The 21,588-nt window shown below is 44.3% G+C and overlaps 1 protein-coding gene across 1 annotated transcript in view; it reads left to right on the top strand.

Annotated features, from left to right (window-relative positions):
* PRDM1 (PR/SET domain 1) overlaps nucleotides 1-13,575 on the top strand; it is a 690,597-nt gene extending 677,022 nt beyond the window's left edge. Inside the window, 5 exon segments of the mRNA XM_031552520.1 lie at nucleotides 834-995; nucleotides 997-1,087; nucleotides 8,666-9,774; nucleotides 10,070-10,198; nucleotides 10,616-13,575. Of these exon segments, the coding sequence (XP_031408380.1) occupies nucleotides 834-995; nucleotides 997-1,087; nucleotides 8,666-9,774; nucleotides 10,070-10,198; nucleotides 10,616-11,191 (2,067 nt within the window). The 3' untranslated portion in view covers nucleotides 11,192-13,575.
* Nucleotides 13,576-21,588: the final 8,013 nt, after the last annotated feature.

Genomic DNA, 21,588 nt, shown 5'->3' with positions numbered 1-21,588 from the left:
TTTTTTTTTAGTACTTCTCCTATTCTTCCCACTTTAAGAAACAGTAGCTTCTCCCAGTGGCTGGGACTTTTTCTCCCCCAAGCTACAGAGCAGTGTGTAGCTCCACATATTCATTCCCGTCCATGGACAAGTCAGAGCGTGTCCCTTGATAGGAAAAGTGACTTCTCATCGACTGGCCCCTTTCCAGGTCTTCGCTGAGTTATGGCAAGTGAAGTTCATCTCTGCCTCGCCCAGCCTTCTTACAAAAGGGCTACAGTCCAACTGTGAGCAAGTGTTGCTTTAGGACTCTGGGGGGGGTGGAGGATGTTTGCATAGTTTAAACCTTTGGGCGGGGGTGGTAGGAAACTGCAAGTACAGAGGCCATAGAAAAAGGTGAGAAAGACTCTGACGTAGCACAGCCAGTCAGTCTTATACACAGGTGACTCAAAGCATTAATGCAAGCATGCACTCAGACCTGCAATCATTAGTATCACCCAGTTGTTGATCATAGCACTAGGAAAAGGACTCAGGCAGGGAGAGTACTTTGTGTTTCAGATTTTGTGTCTGATTTGCTCATGCTAGCAGAGCTACACAAGCTGAGCAGAAATGGAAAAGGTAACTGTGTATACTTGCCTTTGAATAAGCATTTCTTTTCTTAAAACAGAGAATATCATAATTGGAATGGGAAGAAACCCAGCCTGAACTCTTACTTCAGTAATATCTGCTCAGTTTTTGCTTGAAAGCTTCTCTTTTTTTTTTTTAAACTTACCATTTTTCCACTGTGGACGCTGTGCATGCATGTTGAGTATCATGCATATATATATATACTCACAGGCACTTCCTCTCTGTTCCAGATCTATTCAAGCGGTGAGCTTCACCACTTCATTGACGGATTTAATGAGGACAAGAGCAACTGGATGCGTTATGTAAACCCTGGCTACTCAGTTCAGGAGCAGAACTTGGCAGCCTGTCAGAATGGAATGAACATCTACTTCTACACTATCAAGCCCATCCCTAGCCAACCAAGAACTGCTTGTGTGGTATTGCCGAGACTTTGCAGAGAGACTGCACTATCCCTCCTCCAGAGAGCTGACAATGATGAACCTCAGTAAGTGCATTACAGTGTAAACAAAGAATGCTAGTAATGTCTCTTCTGCCTATATGATCTAATAATAAGTTCTATAATTACACAGCTGCATCATCTGTTGTGTCACAGTAGGTAGCTTGGAGTGGAAAAGGGGAATTAAAAAAAAAAAAGACACAGCAGAATGAGTTCCCTGTGCCTATACAAATGTAAACAGATTACTAAAAATCTCAACAGTTACTGTTCTTTATAGAACAGCAACTGAGTATTACCTAAAATTTTGGATAAGACAACCTGAAGATATCCTTTTCCTTAGAACTGTAGCTGTTGGTTCACACATAGACTTTCAAGTCCAGATCTCATAGTGTATTGGACAAAAATTTGCTTTGATAGCATATACTAAAAGCTGTCCAGTCATTTTCTGAAAGTGCTGCCCTTACTGTACAAGGAAGTGGCTGTGTGCCATGACTTTGTCTAGGTGTCTGACAAAATATATGTTGACTATATAATGTTCTTCAGGCCTGACATCTAAGGTTACTTATCTTCTGGGAGCAAACCTTGTGTGTTCTTCTCATCTGGTTTCTCTGCTTGGTATATTCTGTCCTCATTTCTTGGCTGCATAGTGCAGCTTTCATTTTCTGTTCAAAAATAATAGCACGGGGGAAGAGGTATTTCCAGGAGTTTATCTTTGGGTTCCGCTGTGGTTTCTTACCATTTCCAGCCTCAGTGCTCTACTCGTAGCATTAATCACTGCATGGCATCTCACCCAGAGTCCCTTGAAGAGGAGGAGCGATTCCTGCTGACTTCTTATTCAGTTCTTAGGCATCCTTGCCTCCAGTTAGCTGCTCTGAGACTGAGCAGAGCATTCATTTGTCCTGCCAGCGCCAATGCTGAAACTTGAAGCAAAAATGAAATCAGATTTTTGTTTGTTTGTTTGTTTAATACAAAGGGCTATTTACCGTTATTTGGCAACAAACAGTGCGTTATAAAATATCAGTGTTACTTTGGGGGTCATTAGAGCTAAAATACATCCCTGCATCATGAAAATGACATCAGATTGAAATTAAGCAAAAGTACATCTGTCGTTCATGAATGTCTCCCTTTCACCAGATTTTGGTCTTTGTCTTTCACTACTAAATGTAACACACTGTAGAAGAAAATTTGCTTTCTTTTAAGGAAGAGGAAGAGAAGGGAGTGGGGGAAATGTCTTGTGCTGCTATATTCCCTGTTCAAGAAATATCTCACTGATTCTGTCATCTTTGCATGCATGTCATTTTGCCAATAGCTGTGCAAGTTTATTTCCTGACGTGCTGAAGTGTTGGATTTCCAGTGGGGCCTGCAGGTGGGACGAGTCAACATTATTGAGGGTTCCCATGGATGGGGAGCTTGCAAAGATCTAGCTAGAGCTGGTTGGTCACTAACTGGGTGGATACACAAATACAGCCATAGTTTCCTACATCTTCTGTCACCTTAGGTAACCTTACAGAAGTAGTAAGGAATGTATTATTTGCTAAGTGTCAACAAATTACCCAGTTACTCTTACTCATGTCAAAATGAGGTTTGTTTGAACAGATAGAATGTCCCATTCTAATAAAAGTAGGTTTAATACCTAGAAGTGACTGGATCTTGAGCAACAGTTGTATTGCTTAGTCTTAACATTAGCAAGGGTCGCTTTTCTAGATGCTGAGGTTCAAGCATCCCTTCTTCCTTTTACAGATAATTATTGAAACTACTTATTTATGTTAACCCCTTCACATAAAGAAAATGAGAAAAGAGCAAAAGTTTATCAGCTTTTTAAGCATCTTCCACTGACAGTAACAGCTCTCTCAGTTTTATCTTTTTTCCATTGTCTTTATGATGAACACACTCAAGCCTGAGGCTTACTGTTACACCAGAAACCCTTCACATACTGCAAAGAATTGAGGACCCTTAGCATTTTGGTGCCCTTTCTTAAGAAAAACACAAAAAAAGTCCAGAGTTCTCTCAAAGATGCCTATTCACTGCAGGGCCTGTAGCAGCCGTGCGGGTGGGGATATTTTTCTAACATTAATACTGGAACCAGATGAATTTAAAGCAAATGTCAGCACCATGCAGCTTTCTTCTTCCCCTTCCTCCTAGACTACTTCTTGTAGTTAAATTTAAAATTAGCAAGCACCCCCGCTGCCTCTGCGGCTTCTCTTTGTAGCGTGAGCTTGGCCCAGGCCTCCTCACTGTGTGTTAATCTGACTGAATTGCAGGCGGCTTGTGCCCAAGTTGTTCACGTAACACTCTGGCTGTAGATGGAGCTTTGCCCCATCAAAACACTTTAACACAGTCGTGGAGGCTGAGATCAGTGCTTGAGGGACCTTTCCACTGGCCACTCCCTCAGGAAAGCTCTTTCCAGCTGAGGGAATCACTAATAATTTGGTGTTTCAAGTGGCATGGCTTTTCTCGGAGGAGCAGCCGAGCATCGCCTCTCTCCCACCTCCTGGCTGCTGGTCTTGGCATCCTCTGAGGAAAAGGAAGGCAAAGCTGAGGTGTAGATCCCATCAGGGTTCCTCTCTGCTGGGACACACACTAGTGAAGCGTAGGACAGTGGCACTGGTAGACCACAGTGCGTTCGGCCCCCGTTCCATCCCTCTGCCATGTTTTGGTTATGCAGAAGGCTTTGGTGGAGATGAAGAGTGGCCTGGGATACACACTGATGGAGAATATCCAGTGTCAGCTCAGTTTTACCAGCTTAAACTATAGGCAGATGCTTTAGGTGCCGCAGGGCCTTTGGGATCACAGCCCTAATCTTCAGCACCTCAGATCCTCTCTAAGTACCAGAGTGGGATGGACCTCCAGGGAAAAAATGTATCAGAGAATTTCTCTGGCATTATTTCCTGTAATTAGTGGCCTCAAAAATGAGAGAACTACCACTTTGGTGCATAAATATATTTACACATCCACATATAACATCTACTTGCCTCTGTAACAGCAAACTTCCAAATTAAAGGTAACTTCTCCAGCGTTAGTTCATTTGCACCGTAGAAAGAAAGCATCTAGATCCAAGACAGCAATTAGGCATGCTCTTAGTTACGGGTTTAACCGTGTCCTCTGTGTTTTCTTGAACTGGGGCCTTTGACCCAGTCCTTCAGACACTGAAGCACACACCTACCTTCTTGGCCATGATTAGCTCTGATTGAAGCTACCCAACCTCGAGTAGATGCTGGGGTGCCTGCAAGGGTTGCACAACTGTGGTAGAAACAAGTCTCCACTCCGTCCTGGGGGAAGAAGCTGAGTCTCGTTTCAACACATTCCTTTTTTCTTTTTGCCTATTTTGAGGCTGCTAGTGTTATTTTTCATCAAGATTTGAGACATCAGACATTGTCATGTTGCGCAGTAAATTGTTTTAAGTGTGATGGCAAGTTTACTGTGTCCTACAGACCAAAATACTCAATTTTGATAACTTTTAGGTGTGCTTCTTAGCCTTATTGCATTGGAATCGACTGTTTATCCATGATATTCGAGGTGTTTGGATTAGAGAACAAACTGAGGAAATTTGTTTAGGGATCCCACATAACCTAGTATTTCATTCCTACTTATCATAACAGCTTTATTTTGAAAAGAAGGGTGGAGAGGGCAATAGTGTTTTTTTATTTCTAAAAACAAAATACATTTGCATTGACTCAGGTCATGACTATTTGATAATAATGTTCACGTATTGCAATCATGTGATGCAACTTCCTGCTATTCATGTCATGTTTGTCTCATCAGTCAAGCACAGGCAGGTGACATCTTATTTTGGTCAAGTTTCAGAAAGAAGTTTGAGTTCAGGGAAGACAGTTTGCATATTTGGGAAACACTTGACAATTTTTTGTATTTTGTGAACTGTTTCTGTGAGGTTTTACTGAATCTATTGTATTCTGTGAAGATTATAATGCTTGGTTTTAAAATGCAATGTATTCTTGCTTTCGTTACACTGGCCCTCATAAATTTGTCGTTAGCTAACGCATGCTCTTTGCTTTCCCTTTTGTTTATGGTCAGTTTCACTTTCTGGTATTAAAGCTTTTCTGTTTGGGTCGAAAGGAAACATCTGCATTTGTTTAAAATGTGCCTACTGGAATCTTCAAACGGGCTGAGGAAAATGATTTTCAAATTGTATACAAAGTTCTCTCTGCAAAACCAGAATTTGGGGCTGAAATTGACTTAATACTCAGGATTATTTGATGGCATCTCTGAAGTCCTTCTTTGAGCAAAACGTTTTCAAAGGCAAGTCACACTGCCTTGGACACATTTAGAAAACAGATGATCAAATTATAGACTTCTAAATGTTGGTCTCCACTCTCATTTTGAGTGGAAACACTCTTTGTTTTGCCTACTTCACAACTTCGAGGTTCTCTTTCTACTAGCAAAAGTGTGCTTAATTTAGATCAAAAAATGTGAATCGGCGTAATTAAGCTTCACCACTCAAAGTGTTCAGTACCATTTCACTCCTGAAATTACTATTGAAATTACTGTCTACCTACAACCGTTTTTCAAGTCTTTAGAAAAAACAGATCATTGTTTTTATGAAGCTTTTTTCAGGCTTATAGCTAGGAGCTCAGGTAATGAGCAAAACCAACACCACGGCAGCCGTCTGTAACTGGAACACCCACACTGGAGTGACTTCAGGCAGCCCTTCCGCTCACGTTTCATTAATACTTAAAAGTAACAGAATTTCTGTCCCCTTTCCTCTCTTTTCTTCTTTTGTCATTAACTTCTTTGCTGTGTGCCTGCCTGACCACAGAAACAGTACAGATCTTGGAAGATTGTGTGCCTTTATCTATTATATATGTGTGTGCTGGGAGGAGTGGAGTGGAGAGAGAAGCATGGTGAGAGAGAGACATGGTGATTAGTAACAACTTAAATCTAAAATCACAAGATAAAAAAAATCCATTTGTAACAAGCAAATATCTCTAACTTTGAAGCATGGCTCCTTTAAGAGAAGTAAGAAAGGTTATAAACCTCTCGATCAGTTTCAGCCCTGGTTTAAATCCACGTTCAGCATAAAACATCAGAACTTCTCTTTGGCTTCTGGCATTACCTTCTCTTGTTTTACATGGTGCTGACACGCTTGTTTGTATTTAGATCTCTGGTGTTCCAAGTCTTTCTTGGGCTCAGGTAATAGCGGAAAAAGTCAGGAGGGGATTTATGGAGCAAAGATGACCTCCAAGCTAAAGAGAGCTGTCACAGTTAAGAGTTGGAAAATAATCTTTAAATGTTGCTATTTCTGTGAAATATTAATGTGAAAATTAATAGGAGGGAAGGCTTTATTGGGAACTCTGAAGGGAAAGAAAGGGCCACTATCTGTCTGTCAAGTGGGGCCGTTGGGCAGCTGTGCAGTTAAGTTCTCTGCGTGAGTTTCCTCTCTGTGACTCGCCTGACAGGCTCTCTCCATCACATCAGGCACGTACCTCCCCACCCTCAGCTTTACCCTTGTGACAGTGAGAGAGCCCTTCCTCCAGCTGAGGCGTCTAGGTTTCTCTATCACTTTTCCAGCAGCACTGGCACTTCTCCTTCCTCTTCCCCTCCCCCAGGTCTTGTTTTTTCTTTAAAAAGAAAAGTGTCAGTTTGAACTTCCTGCTTGACAGACCCCACGGAGAAACCGATAGCGGCCTGATAAGGTGATATTTATTTATTCTGCTGTGAGGCTTCACAAGTCCCTCCCTCTGCCAGCCCACCCCCGCCCAGCTTTCAATACTTCCGATCCCGTTGCTGATAGCGTCACTGGGAATGTTTGCTCCGAGACGCTGGCGTGGTGACAGGCAGCTGATAACGAGATGGAGATAACGTTATCCGCTGTGCCAGTGTGGGGTTCTTAAACCTAGCAGACCTAGATGTCCTCCCCCAAAACCTGAGTGAGCATTTAGAAAAGAGTAAGGACAAAATGACAGGAGAAAAGTGGATGATTTCTAATGTCAGACAACACGACCTGTTGTCAGTATATTTTTGAAACAGCTCTGAATTAAACATTAACATTGAGTAAAGTAGTTGAGAAGCCATCTGCACACTTACACATGTGCTTGCTGTACAACACGTCCTGTATTTGATCATAAATACTTTTAATTGACCACGTCTACGTTCGATTGCATTCTGTTGCAACTTGAACGTAGACAATCTGCCTGCATATCTCAAATTAGATATGCTTGCTGCCAGCAAAAAACATGCTACTGTAAAAGCGGGTTGCTGTGAGCAGGAACATGTTTTGAAAGCAGCTGTTTTCTTGGATACGTTTAATAAATGGCTGTTTCTTTGCCTTATAGGGTAATGTTGCCAAATGATAGATTCCGTGAGGGTAGTGAATAGTGAAGCAAAGAATCTGCATTGAAAGCGGTGTGGTCATTGCCTGTTTCCATCTTCCTCACTGGGTTTAGCTGGTCCGTCAGAAATTAGAAACAACTGTTTCTCAGCCCAGTTAGCAAAGGAAGAGCTGTCAGTCACAAAAGCAGAAATTTGGCAGAAGGGCTGCGATACTTTCAAGTCACGTACCTTCAGCACTGACTTGCATCTCCTGATGGAAAGCCTTGCACATAGCTAACCACTAATATGAAACTTTCTTGTAGTTTTTCCCCTATAATAAAACATCTTACAAGTCATCATTTTGTGATTATATAACTATTAACTTTGGGAGATTAGATACAAGTAACATTCTTTTTCTATCCTCCAGTGGTCTGTTTGTATTGTGTTATGTCCAGATAAGAAGGTAGAGTTTTTGAATACAAACAAACAGTGTGTATGTGCTGAACAGAGCCAAATGGATGTTAGCTTCTATTTCCTTCTAAATGCACATTTCTTTTTTCTTTCTTTCTTTCTTTCTTTCTTTTTTTTTTTAAGTACATTTCAACTTAAGCTGGAGCCAACCAGTCTTGCTTTCTTTTGCTTTGCTTCAGCATTTTTTTTATAAAGTACAGCTGTAAGCAGAGGAGTTTTGCATAGACTGAATGCCACAGAAATCTGCAGTAAATAGTCTGCTTTGTTGTAGATGTTCCCAAGCAGTATATTTAATGAGTAATGATCTGTTTACTGATGGAGAATACCTTCTCTTTGAAGAAGGCTTTCATCCTAGCCAGCCATGGGCTTTTTGGTACTGTAAGTAATTGAACTGGCTGGTGAAGTGACTGCTGCGGTTTGGCAAAAGCCGATTTGTCATGCTTTGTTATTTTAGTGAGGAACATTTCTGGGAGCTTGTGTTCTGTAAAGTCCTTCTGGTAAACCTGTACTCTGAGCAAATGCTTGTTACTACATTTGCTGGAAGTACAGCTTGAAGAGATACCAGCAGTGAAGATGGTCGAATTTAAGGGGAAAGTACAGAGAAATCAGTTTGCAAAATGGAGACTGTCGCTCTGCAAATGAATCATTGTCCAGATGTGTACAAACTAGTAGTTATCCCTTAAATTAACAATGCTTTTTTTTGTTAACGCAGTCATACTAGCAGGCATTTTTTTGCACAAAAGTTAATTTTTTTGTGAATTAAATGAGTTTTTATCTCTGGCAGTAGCCCATCCTTCCCACTAAGCTTGTAGGAGTTAGATTGTGTTTTGAAAAGAGATAATGAAGGTGGCTTATCTAAATAATAATTACCTTGTCTTTGTATTCCAGCACAAACCCACGTTAATCCAAAGCAGCACAGTGCTGATAAAGATGAGCTCTATCAGAAGAGCGTCCCAAAGAAGGAGCACAGTGTGAAAGAAATCCTGAAAATGGAATCCAGTCCTCCAAAAGGAAAAGACTTCTTCCAGACCAACATTTCACCGGTTACTCCAGAAAAGGACTTGGATGATTTGCGTAAGAACTATAGCCCAGAGAGGTGTTTCTTCCCTCGAGTTGTCTACCCGATCCGACCTCACATTCCAGAAGACTATCTGAAAGCTTCCTTAGCATATGGGATGGACAGACCCAGCTACATTACTCACTCACCCATCCAGTCCTCTACTACACCAAGTCCTTCCGGGAGAAGCAGTCCAGACCAAAGTTTAAAAAGTTCAAGCCCTCACAGCAGCCCAGGGGTCACAGTTTCACCTCTGGCACCAACTTCCCAAGAGCACAGAGAGTCATATCCATACCTGAACGGATCCTATGGCTCAGAAGGATTGGGTTCTTATCCTGGATACGCCCCCCCTAGCCACCTCCCATCTGCCTTTCTGCCATCCTATAACCCCCACTACCCCAAGTTTCTGTTACCTCCATTCAATATGAGCTGTAATAACCTGAGCGCTTTGAACAATATCAACGGCATCAACAATTTCAATCTCTTCCCACGGATGTATCCCCTTTATGGCAACCTGCTCAGTGGAGGTAGCCTTTCCCACCACATGTTGAACCCCACCACACTCCCCAGCTCATTGCCCAGCGAAGGAGGCCGTCGATTGCTGCAGCCCGATCATCCAAGGGACTTCCTCATACCAGCACCTAACAGTGCCTTCTCTATCACGGGCGCTGCTGCCAGCATGAAGGACAAGCCATGCAGCCCCACCAGCGGGTCACCCACAGCTGGTACAGCAGCCAGTTCAGAACACATAATGCAACCTAAACCTACCTCAGTGGTGTTGGCTGCCACCGGTGGTGAAGAAGCCATGAATCTCATTAAAAGCAAGAGGAATGTGACTGGTTACAAAACCCTCCCGTACCCACTGAAGAAGCAGAACGGGAAGATCAAGTACGAATGCAACGTTTGCTCCAAGACCTTTGGCCAGCTCTCGAATCTGAAGGTAGGTGGTAAAGACTTAAGACTAAGGCTCCGATTTCTCCCTGTAGGTTTTCTAGGAAAATCAGGGACAAGGCTCTTGTGCTTGGCAGGCTATTGATCAGTCTGGGCTTAATACTGATCCCCCACCAAGAAAGCATGGCTGCAGAGACAATTCCTTAACATTGACGCCACCTAATTAACTAGGTTGCAGTGCATTTTGGCAGTGAGAGGCTTCTACTAACTTTAGGAAACATCTGAAAGTACTTTCATTGCGTTACTGGAAACTGCCAATTGTTAATTGCTTTGTTTCTCCCTAGGTGCACCTCCGAGTACACAGCGGAGAGAGACCGTTTAAATGCCAGACTTGCAATAAAGGCTTCACACAGCTGGCTCACCTCCAGAAGCACTATCTGGTACACACAGGAGAGAAGCCCCATGAGTGTCAGGTATGTAACACACAAGAGACAGCTTCCCTTGGAGTCTGATGGGAGAGCAGGGCCCATGCCCTCCTTGCCCTTTGTGCACAGCCCGTGTGGCGAGCTGCGTGACAAACTGGCAACTGCTCAGGATTCACATCCATGTCACAGCTGTTTCCAGCTCTGTTGTGCCAGTGTCTGTGAAACAGCATGGTTGCCTTCAGCCTGCTAGGGCAGCATCTGCCTGATACAATTTTGCCATCACCACACTCAAAATGCTATTCAGCAATATTTAAAATAGAAAAGCTGGGGATTTTTTTCCTCTGGTGAGAAAGTGTGAAGATATAAAAAGCCGCTGCTTCATCCTGCCATCTCCTCCTAGGTGTCTGATTTAAAGCATAAAATCCCCTCCCACTCACTCAATGTTTCTCTGCCACCCCCCCTTAGGTTTGTCACAAGCGGTTCAGCAGCACCAGCAATCTCAAAACCCACCTGCGGCTCCACTCCGGAGAGAAGCCTTACCAGTGCAAGCTGTGCCCAGCCAAATTCACCCAGTTTGTGCACCTGAAGCTGCACAAACGTCTCCACACCCGGGAGCGTCCCCACAAATGCATCCACTGCCACAAGAGCTACATTCACCTCTGCAGCCTCCAGGTCCACCTGAAGGGCAACTGCCCTGTCGCCCCCGCCTCCGGCCTCTCGATGGAGGACCTGAACCGAATCAACGAGGAGATCGAGAAGTTCGACATCAGTGACAATGCCGACAAGTTGGAAGAGGTGGAGGACAATATTGACCTAACGTCCATCGTGGAGAAGGATATACTGACCGTGCTCAGAAGGGAAATGGAAGGAGCTAATCTCAAAGTATCTTTACAGAGGAACCTGGGAAACGGACTTATCTCCTCAGGATGCAACCTTTACGAGTCTTCAGATATGTCAATTATGAAGTTGCCTCACGGTCACCCACTACCTCTGTTACCTGTAAAGGTCAAGCAAGAAACAGTTGAACCAATGGACCCTTAAGACTTTTTGGCAAAGTGATTTTTTTATTTATGACTTGGCAAGTCAGGGTGCCTGTAGCAGTTGCTTGTACATAGTTTCAATGCTGCAAAGCAATCTTGGCTTACAGTAGTTTCCCTACCTTCTCCAGCTGAAAGAAGGAACTCCAAAGTTACTGTTTTCTCAGGGCATAAAAAGAGGCAAAGGACTGTGTGTTGCCTCGCCAGTTACTAAAAGACAATCATCTATCCATAATTATTTTTTCAATGATAGTACTTCATAATTTATTATGCAATTTATCATTCTAAAAGCAATAATTAGAAAAATGTTTACAATGACTGGAAAATTCATTGTAATTTTTACTTTAAGTGTTTTTATTTTTTGTTTTATGGCCATTCTCCATAGACTTCTTTTCTGCACATCTGTTTTAAGAACCTAAGATTGGGGTTTCAGTAACCATGTTTTATGTACCAATGTCTTTTAAACAAATGTTTTTTTTTCTATTGCCAAAGTTGGACATTGACATACAGAATCCTAGATAAGTCAGTCTGAAAAAAATGCTGGGTACTTTTATGTGCAAATCACCCCACTGGGATTGAAAAGGAGAAAAAAAAAAGAAAAGGTAGCAGCAAGCAGAGAAGAAAACCGCTGCCCCAGCCTCTCTGAGGGCAGGGAGGTTCTTCTACCTGCAGCTCTACCCAGAACAGATGTGACACAGCAAACACCTGCATGGACAATATCATAGGTTTTTAGAGAACAGCTATAGCCCCACACCTTGTCACGTAACTTTATGACCAAAGGAACATATCAGCTTAAAGCGGCTCTTCCAAAATAAAATATCACTTACACGCTTTTGTTTCCAGTAATGGTTTAAAAGCAAACACACCAATATTCTTAATATTCTGCCTCAATGGTGATTTTCGGCAGGATTCTTTCTTTTCTCTCTCTCTCTTCTTTTTTTTTTTTTGGTTTGTTTTTGGCCAGAGCCTTCCAGGGATACAAAAAATGGTCGGATTCCCTGAGAAATAAGGGGTTTGGTTTTACATGTGTTTTTTCTCTCCCGCTTTGCCTGGGTGTAGAAGTGGGGAACAAAGTCCTTTTCTGGCACATACATCTTTTTTTTTTTTTTCTTCTTTCCTGTACGACTCAGATTTTTCTCAGTATTTGTGTTTGTACATTTTGTGGTTAATTTAATTAAAGAAGAAAAGGGCATTGCAAAGTTGTTGAACAACAATTACCTCAGTGCTTGTGTCCAGTGGTGCAGACAATGCTGTTTTATCTAAATGCTTTGCTACTTTAGAGAAGAAACCAAAATGTGCACAGAGAAAGATAGAATGCACGTCCTTTATCTTTTTGTTTTGCTAAGCCCAAAGATGATATGGTGACATTTGAGGTATAGCAAAGAGTACATGTATATTTATAGATATATTTATACCACTATACTATATATGTATATGTATATATATTTATACCAGTTAAGTTGTGAGCCAAACCATGTAATAAAACCTATTTTTCATCTAAGTGTGAAAATCAGATGTTATCCAGTTTTGCATATTACCAATGACCTCAAAACCAAAAGGTTGTACAAAGGCATTTATCGCTTGCAAGCACACGTGCAGGGCTGTCCTTGCAGGGCCCGAACTTGCAAACGCCTGATGTGAAAAACGTCACTCACGTGGGGAGTCTGGGCAAAGTCAGGGGGAGGAACCGTGTCTGCAGGATTGGGGTCCTCGGAGCCCGGCTCTCCTGGCAGTGTGTACTGGGGGGAAAGAGGCGGGTGGGCAGCGAACAGGCAAGCAGAAAACTTAACCAAAAGAACCTGAAAAGAAGCCAAATACTACGCACGCAGGGTGTGAGCGCAGAGCACAGTGAAGGGTAGGCTGCAAGTCAGTGGGGGTGAGCTCTAGCGAGCACCTTAGTCTCATTGTACCCTGCCATTAACGAGTTGCATCACCAACTCGCATCAGTCTCGGTAGCATTAGCACAGTCTTCCAGGTGTATCTTTTTGTTTGTTTGTTTCTGTTATAAATTGTAAGGTGTCCCACTTCATCAATCCAGTATTTGGTGATTTTTTTTTTCCCGTGGAATCTTATTTTAATGCCTTTGGTTCAACAATCCCAACATACACACAGCTTTTGAAGGACTACAGTTCATTACATTTCCACTCCTGCAACTTGTGAGGCTGACATCTTTTAAATGTAGCAATAGTTCATAAATATAATACTTACTTGTAGGATAAACCAAAGTATCATTACTCTATCACTGGACACACACTTTTCCTATGTTTGCCTGTAGTGCTTTCTTGTGTTTGATACAAATTTTACAAGAATTTATATGCATCAGCTTTAAGAATTGTTACTTTTCTTTACTGTTTCCCCCTTCCCTTAGAAGTTTTACATGTGAATGTAGCAACAATCAACAGTGTTTTGGGGTTTTTTTTTTGTCTCTCTTAAGAAAGACTCTGACCAAAGTTAACAGGCTTTTTACTTTGCTAGAACAACAAACTATCATATGTTTACGTATTGGTTTACATCATTATTTATGTGCAAATTGTCAAATGTAAATTAAATATAAGTGTTCATTGCTTTACTGATGCTTCACTTGTCTTCAATGTCTCTGCACTGAGTGCGTGCACAGCCACGTCGCAGGGTGCCTTCCCCTCCCGGCCGCAAGCACACTGTGCGCTGACGGCGATGATGTCTCCAACAATGCTGACTCCTGCTTTTGTGGGCTCCGATTTTCCATGATTGAAAGTGGTGAACAACAATGCCAGCACTGAACACCCTGATTGCGTTTCATTATGGCACGCTCTTGTAGCCAATACCTTAGAAAAAAGTTGTTTTTTTTAATTATTTTTTCAATGTTTCAATGGAAATACTTGAGCACTATCTGCCTCTAAGATATACAACTAGTGTTCTCATTTACATTTTTCCAAATGATTGTCATTTCTGGCCTGAAACTGTAACCACTGGGACCACAATGACACACTCAAAATGTCAGCATGAGACCACTTAGCCCTGTATCGGCGTGGTGGGAACGGCATTCAAAACAAATGTGGATCTGTTTTTACTGCTCGCCACTGAGATGCAAACACGAACCAAACCTAAGGGGGAGGTCAAGTGTCCAGCCCCAAAACCCCCAGCCAAAAAGTAACGACATGTGAGGATGCCTCTGAAAGCAAATTCGACATTTGCTTCTCCCATCATTTGCAGTGAGATCCGAACCAGAAAGGCCATGTGCTGGCCTCCTCTACCTGAACATTACAGGAATAATGTGCCGTCTCATATTGAGACACTCAGCGCCGTACGATGCTTTAAAAGTATTTCACTGTCCTCTTAAAATTCATTTAAACATCTGTCTCAAGAATTTGACATTCTGCCAATGCAGAGCTGTGGAGTTAAGAAAACCAGAGCCCTGTTGTCATAAACGTGCCAAATGCAGCATGTTATATTCCTATATTCAACAGAGCTATTGCTGTAATAATTTAAAAAAAAAAAAACAACAGGATAACCGTTACAGCCATAAATCATATTTCATTACTTGGCAAGGCAGTACTTTGTGCTGGAGAGTTATGTCCTAGGGACACTTGTAAGCTTTAGAAGATGTTTAATAAAATGCATTACATAAAAAGACAATGCACGTTATAGATCACAGCCTCGTGAGGCCGAGCACAGCAGCTGGGGCTGTTGTTTCTGGCAGACCACAGCCAGTTAGAAGTCACCAAAGGACTGTTGTCACCAGAAACATGGGGTCAACAATGGATGGTGACAACACCGGGACAGCTCATGGGCTGTGGGCAAAAACTAAGAGCTTTTTGTGCTTTTGGATGCAGCGCTGTGGAGCCGTGTGCCACTGGAGCTGGTTGGGGCTGGCAGACTTGAGGCGTACCTCAACGCCATCACCACAGAAATGGGGGACCAAACACGATGTGGCACTGCCAGCTGAGCTGCCTCACCATGGGAGCTGAGACTGTATCAAACACAGCTTTGAGGAGGGCCCCATCATTCAGGCCAGCTAATAATGACCTGGAAGACCGAATGTGGGCAATTACACCTGTGAGGTTGAAAAAGATGATGTGATTCGCCCATGGGACGTGAGCCCGTCATGTTCAGTTAGCAGCTGTGGGTACGTGGAGCCATCCCAACACGTGCTGGGACCGTGCTCCTTGTGAGACGGAGCCCAGGCCTATGCTTTTGTGTGGAAGCATGACATTAGAGGGCAATAGTTTTGACCATAATTAAAGACAGCCAGGAAGCACTTGGCTAATTACTGCATGAGCTGGGGCTGAGTGGCTGTGGCGGGGCTGCGGAACGCACCCGTCACAGGGCAGGTATCTGACAAACAAAAGCCACAGTGGCAGCCTCAAAAAAGCTCCCTGATGTGTTGGAGGTGGCTGACAATAATTCCCCCAAATGGCTGCCCCATCCCTTCCCACTGCGGCACTCCCTCCTGTACTCGACACTGCAGTGAGGTCAGGGCTGGTGAAGACAAGGGGCTGGGATGTGTGGAGCACAGTTGGACACTCAGAAGGCTTTAGCTGAGAAGCACTGACCAGTCCTGCCAGGAACAGAGAAGTATACATTTTGTCAAAGGCTCGATACTTACCCAGAAATGGCAGGTTAGTTTGCATGAGATGCTGAGAAAGGGACGTCCTATATGCAACACAGCTGCTGCAGTTCATTTCTCATGTGGACATGTTTCACATCCATTGTGGCCATGGTGGCAATAACTGCAGCCTATGGCTGCATGCTCCATATCATCAAGCACCAGCTATAGGACGTGCACTGTGATGCACAGACACCAGCAACACGGCCTGGGGCAGAAACCATCGCCCAGAGATGGAAGGGCACACCCCTACGTGGAGATGCTGGCCTCTGAGCGCTAGGCCCCTGCCCGGCTGCCAGGGTCAGGCAGCCCAGTGCCACGTGGGCGTAGTGGGTGGCCCTCACCTTGTCAGGTGTGCAGGGACATGGTTGGGATGCCGAAACACTTAGGTAGGTGTGACCAAATAGCTCAGTTGAAGGGAGCCAAACCAGTATGACTTCCTCGTTGTGCAATGATTAATAAGGGCCTTCAGCTCTTTTTTTTTTCCCCCATTAATTGTGACTAGGCAAGTCCTTGATCATTTCCTTATCCCAGTACCAAGTGAGATTCCTTACAGCATTCCAGCCCCAAAGTGGCCGCACTTCAAGGGGAAGTGCAGCGATCGGGTTTGCACTGAAACATGCACAGCAAAATAAATGCTGGAGGTCTCATCCCTGTTTTCCCTGTGCTGAAGGGGTCACTTGTTGGGGTGGGATGGGGGACTGATGCATCTCCCAGATGAGTTACCCATTAAATACAAGTTTAAATGAGAGAGTTCTCAGCAGGATGATGAGTGTAGCAGACAGAAACCCACACAGGACTAACTGGGCTGTGGTCCTTGTTCCCAGACTCTTTCAGGTTTTCACGGCAAAACTTTCTGCATGAGAACTGTCCCTCTGCAAACCACGGGGATCATTTGCTTTCCCCTGTCCTTAGCCTACTCAGGCACATTTTTCTAAGGGCAGGTTCTGTGCATATTCACAGGCTGCTGTGAACCAGACCTGTTCCTCGTCAGCCTCACAGCCCTCTGTAAGCACCTATGGCCCTCACCAGTAGAGAAGGATTGGGGTTCTGCTGCTGGTGGCTCCTTGGAGGGCTGTCACCTGGCTTGCAACTGGTCATGAAACAAACAAAAGTTAAAAATGGTGCAGAAACTGTAAGCAGGTGCGAAAAGGAGCAGGGATACTCGAAAAGTGAAAATGTGCCTTTTTAATAAGCCATTAGAAGACAACTGAATGCTGAGGAGAGAACGTGCACGGTGCTTGCAGTCACCAGCTTGTCCATGTATGCTGTTTTTTACTTTCCTCTAATGAGAGCCAAGGGTACAAGACGAGGCTCCTCTTCTAACCTGTCCTGCAGCAAGTCGTGCATGTCTGTAGCTGTGGGTGGTGTTATGTGTTTTCTACTTTGAGTGGTGAGTTTCAGTTTGATTCTGCTCTCAGGAGCCACAGGGACAGTTTGCTCTCGCCTTATCAACACAGCATCCAAACAGCTTCAGAATGCGCCCGACCTTCCTGCAAGCTGAGAGAACGTGCTTTGAATGTAGCCAAGTGAGTGAGATGATGGTCAGGGACCTTTCCTCAACCAAGACCCCCAATCTACTGCAGCCCTAGTGCTCAGCAGGGCCCTAAACTCCTTCCAAATCTGCAGCCTCAGCACTGCCCTAAGATGCCCTGAAGGAGCCCAGCTGAGACCCTGGTGCTTAAGCTCTTCTCCTACATCTCCACTGTCCCAAACTCCACACTCTCAGGACCTGGCGCTGGGTTCTGGTGCTGGAGGTTGTTGGGCTATGCTCATGTCTTCCATCCCTATTCCTCCTGCCTGGGGTCCTGCAAGGGCACAGTCCTGTTGCTGTGGGTGTTCAGAGCCCCCAGAGCCTGTTTCCCACAGAAGGTAACCCCATGCTGTCCCCATGAGCTCTATGGTTGTGGCCTGGTGCCCTCCACAGCCCTGCTGGAAGTTCTGTCCTCACCAGATCCCCAGCAATTTTATCCAGGAGTATGATGGCATGCCAAATATTTCTTCTGGATCTGCAGGAGGTCAATGCAGCACTCCTGAGATGCCCCCCACCCCATTGCCTCTCTCCTTCAATGTCAGACACCAGAGTTTTCTGGGAGGCCTGTTTGTAAAATATCTGAATGGTTCTCAAATGAAGTTATGACCTACATTCAGCTAAGAGCAATATGCAGATTTCTTCCCTCCCTCAGATCTGCTTGAGGTTTTCAAAACCCCTCCCTCCCCCCCTCCCGCAGCTACAACATTCAGGAATGACTGTGTCGGTTGCTTCACAGTCACTTTTCACACTCGAAAGCGAGCCCAGGGTTTGGGGCAGAGCAGCCCCCGCAGCACGGCTGCCCCAGCATGCGCGGCTGCTGCAGTGCTGGAGCAATGCAGCATGGATGATTCCCAGTGAGCTCCCAAAACAGGGAAGGGAAGTGCTAGCAGCACGGAGGGCCCCTTGGTGGCCTTCAATACCTCAGCTGCTCATCCAAATTTAGGTGACTGGAGAACAAGGGCCTCCCCTGACCACCAACCCGTTCTCCTGGAGCAGCAGGCACCACTGCAAAATTCTTCAAAGCCCAATTAAAAGCAAACATCCTAACTCTTAATTCTCTTTTGCCTGTTTCCTGCCTACGGACTCCCTCTGCACAGTAGCCATGAATACAAGGAAGGGAACATCTCAAATCCATGTGGAGTCTGACTGCAAAAAACACACATTCAGAGGTGAGCCCAGTCACAGAATTCAGCCATAGCTCTTCGTTTCCCCCTTGTCTGGGGTATCTGAGTCCAGGCATGCATGTTGATGCCATTTCTAATGCATTTGTTTTTCAATTGAGTTGTTTAGGTCAATCTAGACTCTAACAGTGCTAAACACCTACACATGACAATGTAGTAACCAAGTTCAAGTTTTTTTGCTAATGGAGATATAAAGACAGACTTTTTTCTTTCTAGAAATTTCAGTATTTCAAGGCCAAAGCAAGTTTTGCACTGAGAACAGTGCCCCAGGAGCCAAGATCGCTGGTTCTGGTTTGCTCCCTTCACTAATTTGTTGCAAGGTCTGGAACAAATCAGTTAACCTTCCCATAGAGCACCCGACTCATCTGTAGAATATGTACAAGGCCTGTACAAGTTGTGATGTAAAACCAATTTTTGTACCTTGCTTTGAGATCCTCCAGTCCGCAGCAGTGTGTATTTGTTCTGTTTGTAGAGAGAACAGGCTGCTGGTACTACTATCTGCAGTACTGCAGAGTTCAGAATTCCTCACTTACGGGCTACAACTGCACTGAACTCAACAAAAACTCTCTCTGCCCCAAGGAGCTTACAAACTAAGCACTATTAGAAACCCAAAAACCACAGTGGCTAGGTGCAGAGCTTAAATTTCCATTTTCTCTCAGCATTTTCCCACGAGGGCACTGCATGTGAGAGCACACAACACAGAGTCAGATCACGCCTGGTTCGGTTGTTCTGGCATGACATTTGGCAATACAAGAATGACATAAATTAAAGTGAAACCTCTTCACCTCAGCCTAAGTGAAAATGTGAAGAATAAGGGGGGCAAGGAGGAAGGGGGGATATTGATCTGTATCTACTCAACAGTCAGACCAGTGGTGTGGCAGCAACAAAAGACATGTCTTTGCTTTTTCAGTAACTAATAATCTATAGAGAACCATTTCCTTTTCTGCTGTTAAGATAACACATTTGCCACCTCAGCTGCATGCAAATAATTCATGCCTCTGCTTAACTAATTTACCTCTTGGGTGCAGACAGAAGGAAAGAAACTTCAGCTGACACGCACACTGAAAAACGAGCCACTTCGCCCCGAACATTCTGTGCTGTTAGGGGACAAGTGTACAAAAACACTGCAGGGCAGAGTGGGCTTCCCAAGGTAGAGCAGGGATTTTTGCTAGTCCCTGCTCCTGCCTCTGACCCACATGTGGGTTGCAGGCTGGAACTGCCATTATCAGTAGAGAAGATTTCTCACACAGACCACAGCTGGTCAGCAACTTATTCCAGATTTAAACACAATAATATATGAGATCTCATCTGCTGTCAGGAATATTACACACGATTAAAAGGCTGGGTCCTCCAAAGTATGCTGAAACTGAGTGGGCCTTCACTTCACATTGCCTGGAAATAAATGGGTATTGTGTTGGACATCCATCTGTATCTGGTAGAAACCTTGCCTGAATCAAAATGCTAATACAACTTTCACTCACTCGCAGACATCCTCTTCTCCACACATTAAAACAATGTGAATATGGTTCCAATAGTAGAATCATTGCGGTTGGACTTGATGATCTTTAAGTCTTTTCCAACCTGAGCAATTCTATGATTCTATGGTCTAGGTCGGAAAATACTTTCATAATCACTATTCCAACCACTGACCTGATCTACCAAACCCCATCACTAACCCAGGTCCCTTAGTACCACATCCACACATTTCTTATGTGGGACAGGGGGACTCCATCACTCCTTTTTGCAGCCTCTCCTAAAGCTTGACCAATCTCTTTATGAATAAATTCTTCCTAACACTCAATATAAAGTTCCCCTTTAGTGCAAATGGAGATCATTTCCTCACATCCTATCATCTGTCACTCAAGAAAAGAGCTCAACACTGCAGTCTCCTTTCAGGTAGCTGTAGGGAGTGATGAGGTCTCCCCTCAGCTTCCTCCAGACTAACCAACTCCAATTCCCTCAGCCTCTCCTCATAACTCTTATTTTCTAGTCCCTTCACCATCTTCATTGCTCTTCTCTGCACACACTCAAGTAATTCACATCCTTGTAGTAAGGGACCCAGAACTGATCAAGTATTCAAGGTGCAGTTTCACCAGTGCCATATCTAAGGGGGGCAATCAGCTCCCTAGTCCTGCTAGCCACACTATTTCTGATGCAGACCAGGCTGCCATTGGCCTTGTTGGCCACCTGGGCACACTGCTGGCTCATGTTCAATCAGTTGTTGACCAGTACCACAAGACCTTTGCAACTGGGCAGCTTTCCAGCTTTTCTTGTCCAAAACTATACCACTGCATGGGGTTGTTAAGACCCAAGTGGAGGACCAAGTACTTAGTCTTCCTGAATGTCAGGCACCTAAAAGTTATGAAATACTAGAATCAACTAAATCTATCTTCCCATAAGGAACAGCCCTCCTCAGCAGGACCATATGCTGTTTTTCCCGCAAGAACAGTACCTCATTCAGCACATGGGATGAAAGATGCTTGTCCTACATGGGATGGGGCCAGGACAGCCCTCCTTTTACTTTCACCTTTGTCACTAGCCTCGCACTCCAGCTCTGGCCAGGTCTGGCTGCTCCCTGGTGGGAGCTCCCTGCTTTTGGTGGGCCCAGCAGTAGAACAACTGAAGGCTTCACCAGCTGCACCTGTGTCACGCACAACCCACATGGGGCAGGGATGTGACATCTCTGTGCACAACAGAGAAGAAACAAAATAAAGAAGTTGGAATTCAAATTTCTCTTTAGGTGCCAAGATTTCTCAGGGTGTTTTTTCTCAAGCAAAATGTTATTTGACTATAGCAGAGGGGTCACTTTGTATAGTCAACTCTCTCAAATTGGACACCTAAAACGAAGGACTACCATATTTAATGGCTTGTGAAAATTCAGGTTCAGTGACTTCCTCTGTGTTACGTACAGTTTCTTTGAGCTCAGCCAGTGAGAGATGCATCTCCCACAGACAGTGTCCAGCTCCCTGGCTGAGGGGATCCCTCTGTTCTCTCACCCCTTTCCATCAAGACAACCACAGGTTTTACAAATTAGAGCCTGCCTTGGTTTCTGATGACAAAGGTGGTGGGGGAAGGTAGCACACATCCTGTGAAGACCACAT

The sequence above is a fragment of the Meleagris gallopavo genome, chromosome 2 (assembly GCF_000146605.3).
Source record: "Meleagris gallopavo isolate NT-WF06-2002-E0010 breed Aviagen turkey brand Nicholas breeding stock chromosome 2, Turkey_5.1, whole genome shotgun sequence".
In the NCBI taxonomy this organism is placed as follows: Eukaryota; Metazoa; Chordata; class Aves; order Galliformes; family Phasianidae; genus Meleagris; species Meleagris gallopavo.
The sequence above is the reverse complement of the archived record's forward strand: the minus strand, read 5'-3'. Positions and strand labels throughout refer to the sequence as shown.